Here is a 4,142-nt window from a genome sequence, read left to right on the forward strand (position 1 = left end):
ACCCAGCCAGCCTCGCTGAAATGGATGCACCCCAGCAGCCTCTGTCCTGTTGCCATGGTTACATGGGAGCCACCTGCTCCATGACAACACCATGGGACCCTCCTCCCACACTCCCACCGCTCCCACCTCCCAGGGTCCAACGGCTTTGCCCCAACCACTCCCTCCTGAAGGAAGAGGTGCCTCCAGCGCCCTAAAGCAACTTGGGGATCCCCAACCCCACCCCACTCCTGCAATAAAAGGGAGCTCTGGGCACCGGGCAGACTTCAAAGGCGCCGAGGCCCAGGGTCACAGGTGGAGCTGTGTGATGTCCCGACAGCAGCTCCCAGGTGGGGGGGGCCTGGTGGGGTGGGGTGGGGTGCGGGGGGTGGGGATTCCTCAGGAAGCCTCCCAGCCTTCCTTGTGCAAGGGTGGCTCTCGAGTAAACAGAGACCCACAGGGCGTCACACTGCTGCCACCTCTGCAGCTGGCTGGGGCCACACTTCCAGCATCCCTCGCCAAACCCTCCCACAAGCCTAGCAGCACCCCCAGGTTAAGCCACTTTCCGGGGTACCCGGCTGGTAATGGGCAGTCGAGATAGGGACGCGCATGGCCTGGACCTGGAGCCCGTGCCCTCGGCCCCGAGACAGAGGGCAGGCGGGTGCTCACAGTCAGACCACCTCAGCCTGCCCCACACTGGGCACTGCCGGAGCCCTGTGCGGTCAGGGCCTCCAGCCTTCAGCTGCCCAGCCAGAAAGCAGCCCCACCCGGGCCACCCACCAGCCTGCCGCCACCTGCAGAAGACCCCAGCCCCCTGAGGCGTCTGGATCGCCTTGGCACCTATCGGTGGCCTGGCTGGACTCTGGTCTCACACCTCTGGGCCCGCCCTACAGAGGAGGTGGCAGGGTCCAGGAAGAAGTGACCACAGAAGAATCTGGCCTTCACCTGGGAACAGGAACAGGGCGCCACTGACACACAGAACTGGTTTATTTATAAAGTTCATCCTCTGTAAAGTAGGTTTCCCTTGCAGGTCTCCCCTAGGTGGGACCCCACCCCTCAGGGGCCACTGGAGTCCAGATCTTGGCCAGGTTGGAAACTTCCAGGTTGGGGGTAGGGGGTTCCAGAAACTTTATTGTGCTCCAAGTCTAAGGAGTCTTCGTACAAAAATCAGTCTTCAGACTGCCAGCACTGTCCTTCCAGCAGTTCAACTTAACGTGCAGAGAACAGATTCTCTATGTCCTTATAAAATCCTCGCTCCTCCAGAAAAATCTCGCAGTGCGGGTGCCAGGCCCGTCGCAGCACACCTGGAGGGCACCAGCGTCGGGAGCCGTCAGCCCAAGACCATTTCCACGCTGGCATCTGGCAGGCTGGACGCAGCGGGGCAAGCGTGGGCGGCGTCCCAGCTCGGAGGGGATGGTGGGGACAGCGCGCCGGTCGGTCCACCTCGTGGGCTCCAGGCGAGGCGCGCCCGGCAGCGTCCAGGGCTGCGGCTGCGGCTGCGGGGGAAGGCGAGGAGCCGACGCGTCACCGCGCGCTGCACGCGGGCAGACCCCGCCTGGCCCGGCCCTGCCCTCCTCCCCCAGGCAGAGTCGGCAGTTTCGCAGCCTCGTCGGTTTTGGAGTCTGAAGCCCGCGACGGGGCGGGGGCGGGGCGCGCACTCCGGGCCGCGGTGACTCAGGCCTCCGCGCCTCCGACTCATTCTGCCACCCGGCCGATTTGCAATGCAAAGTCACCCCGCCTCCAGCACCCAGTCCGCCCGACGCGCGGCACTCAGGACCTCCCCGCCGCTCCCTCCGTCTCCCCCGCCCCCACTCGGCGGCAGGCCGCGAGAGGAAGTTTTGCAATCCCGGACAAACAAACGCGGTCTTGCTCGGGCTTGAAAACGTTGGGGGAAAATGAAGAGTGAGCGCAATCGAAGCCATCGCCCGGGCCTGGCGCGCGACCCGCCAGGCATGCCCACCCCGCCCCGCCCCGCCGTCCCCACCCCTCCTCCCTGCGGCCGGGGGTTACCTGCGTAGTCCCACGGCAGCGCTCAGTAGCCCCCTAACCAGCGGGAGAAATCGAGCAGCTCGCGCTCCGCGGGGCTCAGCGCGCCCTCGCAGCCGCTGTCGTCCGACGAGTAGGCGGAGCGCGGGGAGCCAGGCTCCGAGCTGCCTCCGCGGCCTGGGGACGAAGAGGCGCAGGAGGGTGAGGCAGCGGCGGGGGCGGCCCCGGGGGGCCCGCGGGACGTGCAGGGCCGCACGGCCGGCGCCAGCAGCCCCCCGGCCAGCGCGGAGCGCACGGCGTCGTGCTCGGCCAGCAGGCGCTGCAGCGCGCGGATATACTCCACAGCCGAGCGCAGCGTCTCCACTTTGCTCAGCTTCTTGCTGGCGCCGCCGAGCGGCACGTGCTGCCGCAGCGCCTGGAAGCCCAAGTTCACCAGCTTCACGCGGTTGCGCTCGCGTTCGTTGCGCCGCGCCACGGCCGCCGCGCCGCCCCCGGCCTCCGCTGCGCCGGGTCGCCGCCGTCGGCTGCAGCGCAACAGTTCCGGGGACGCGGGTCTCCGCCGGGCCGCGCAGCCGCCAGGGACGCCGGGCGCCAGGGGCGCGGGCCTGAGCAGGGCGCCGCGGTCCATCGCTCCCGCATCCAGCCGCCAGGCGCCTGCTCGGAGTCCCAGCGCGTCCCAGGGAGGTGCAGGCAGAGGAACTGGGGGCGATGGGGAGAATGGCCGTGCCCCCGGGGGGCCCCTGGCACTGCGCCACCGAGCGACTCCCCGGGAAACGCGTTCCAGGTCGTCTGGAGCCCGGGACCCAGAGGCGCCAGAGGCCGAGAGGTGGGGAGCCGCGAGCCGTACGCGCCCGGGAGCGTGGGACGCTCGTGTCCCGCGCGTGCGGCCGGACGCTCCCCAGGTCTTCCCTGGCGAGGCGCAGGCGACTCGGTTTTAAATGTATAGATAACCCTCCTCCGCGCCGCCGCCGCCTCCTTTCTCACGCCCTCTTTCCTTCGCCTCGCCCTCCCGCCACGCTTCGCCCTCCCCCTCGCGCACACATTCTGCAAAGCCCAAACTGAGCGCCCCCCCCCCGCCCTAGGCGCAGTCCACAGAGCCCAAGTGCGCCCCCCTGGCGCAGTCTGCAGGTCTCCAGTGCGCCCCCCTGATCCCAGCAGGTGCTCAGTTCTTGCTCCAGAGCAAAGTACGTAGGTCCCGGTGTGCGTCCCCCAGCCACAGTCTGCGGGTCTCAGGTGCACCCCTCTCCCCACCCCCAGGCGCTGTCAGCGGGTCCCCAGTGCAACTTTCCAGTACCCGCGCCCCCCGTGCGCTCAGCCAGCAAGTCGCCAGAGTCGCGAGCCCTCCGCACGCGCAGCGCGCGCTGTGGGAGGGAAGGCGTGGCCAGGACGGCAGCTCAGCCGTCCCGGAGGCGCGCTAACCCCCCGCGGGCAGCACGCGCCGTGCAGCCCACACCCGCAGCCCGCCCTCCTGGGCCCAGAAGGCGGGGGCCAGGGTCTGAGCCAATCGTGGGCCGCCCGTTTGGCCAATCGCTGGGGGCGCGGCCCCACGCCCGGCCCCAAGGAGGAAGCGCGTACGCCTGGCGCGTGGCTCCCGGTGGGGAGCGTCCCCAACAAAGCTAGGGACCCGCTCGTCCCCGCCCTGCTCCTTTCCCCGCGATGGGGCGTGCGCGCTCCCCCAAGCACACCTGTGCCTAGCAGGGTGCACACCTGTGCTTATCCGGGCCCCAACCTGTGCGTCCGCTTGGACAGCCCTTTGGGCGGGGCGGGGCGGGGCTTAGGGCGCGGCCAAGGCTGAGTTGGGGTCGAAGGTGCAGGTTCCCTGGGCACGGTCCCCACCCCGCCCCTCACTCCAGTCCCTCTTTGCACACCTCTCCAGTGGTGTCTGGGCCCTGGGCCTGAAGGATCTGGGCGGTGACTTCAACTCGAGGGCCAGAGATTTGCATCCCACCAGTTCAGGCCCACTTCCCGTCGCGGCTCCCCTATTTCCAGCAGCACCCCATCCCGTCCTGCCCCCTTGTTCCCAGTCGCTCCTCCTCCTTCCTTGCCTCTACCGTTTTTCCTCACTGACACCCTCTTGGCTTCAGCCACCCACCGCGGCTGGTTCGCGCCTCCCTCCCCGCCCCGCCCCTGAGGGCACAGAGATTGCGACGGTGGGAGAAAGGTCGCTGGGGGCAGCCTTG

At 69.0% G+C, this 4,142-nt stretch overlaps 1 protein-coding gene across 1 annotated transcript; it reads right to left on the reverse strand.

The window, feature by feature from the left end:
* Positions 1-1,007: 1,007 nt before the first annotated feature.
* Positions 1,008-2,901, reverse strand: ASCL2 (achaete-scute family bHLH transcription factor 2). Its single transcript, XM_069470403.1, has 2 exons — positions 1,987-2,901; positions 1,008-1,472 (listed from the first exon to the last, which is right to left on the reverse strand). The coding sequence occupies exon 1, from the start codon at positions 2,588-2,590 to the stop codon at positions 2,009-2,011; it is 582 nt and encodes a 193-aa protein (XP_069326504.1). The 5' UTR covers positions 2,591-2,901; the 3' UTR covers positions 1,008-1,472; positions 1,987-2,008.
* Between the last annotated feature and the right edge of the window lie 1,241 nt (positions 2,902-4,142).

This window comes from Eulemur rufifrons, chromosome 6 (genome assembly GCF_041146395.1).
Source record: "Eulemur rufifrons isolate Redbay chromosome 6, OSU_ERuf_1, whole genome shotgun sequence".
Lineage (NCBI taxonomy): Eukaryota > Metazoa > Chordata > Mammalia > Primates > Lemuridae > Eulemur > Eulemur rufifrons.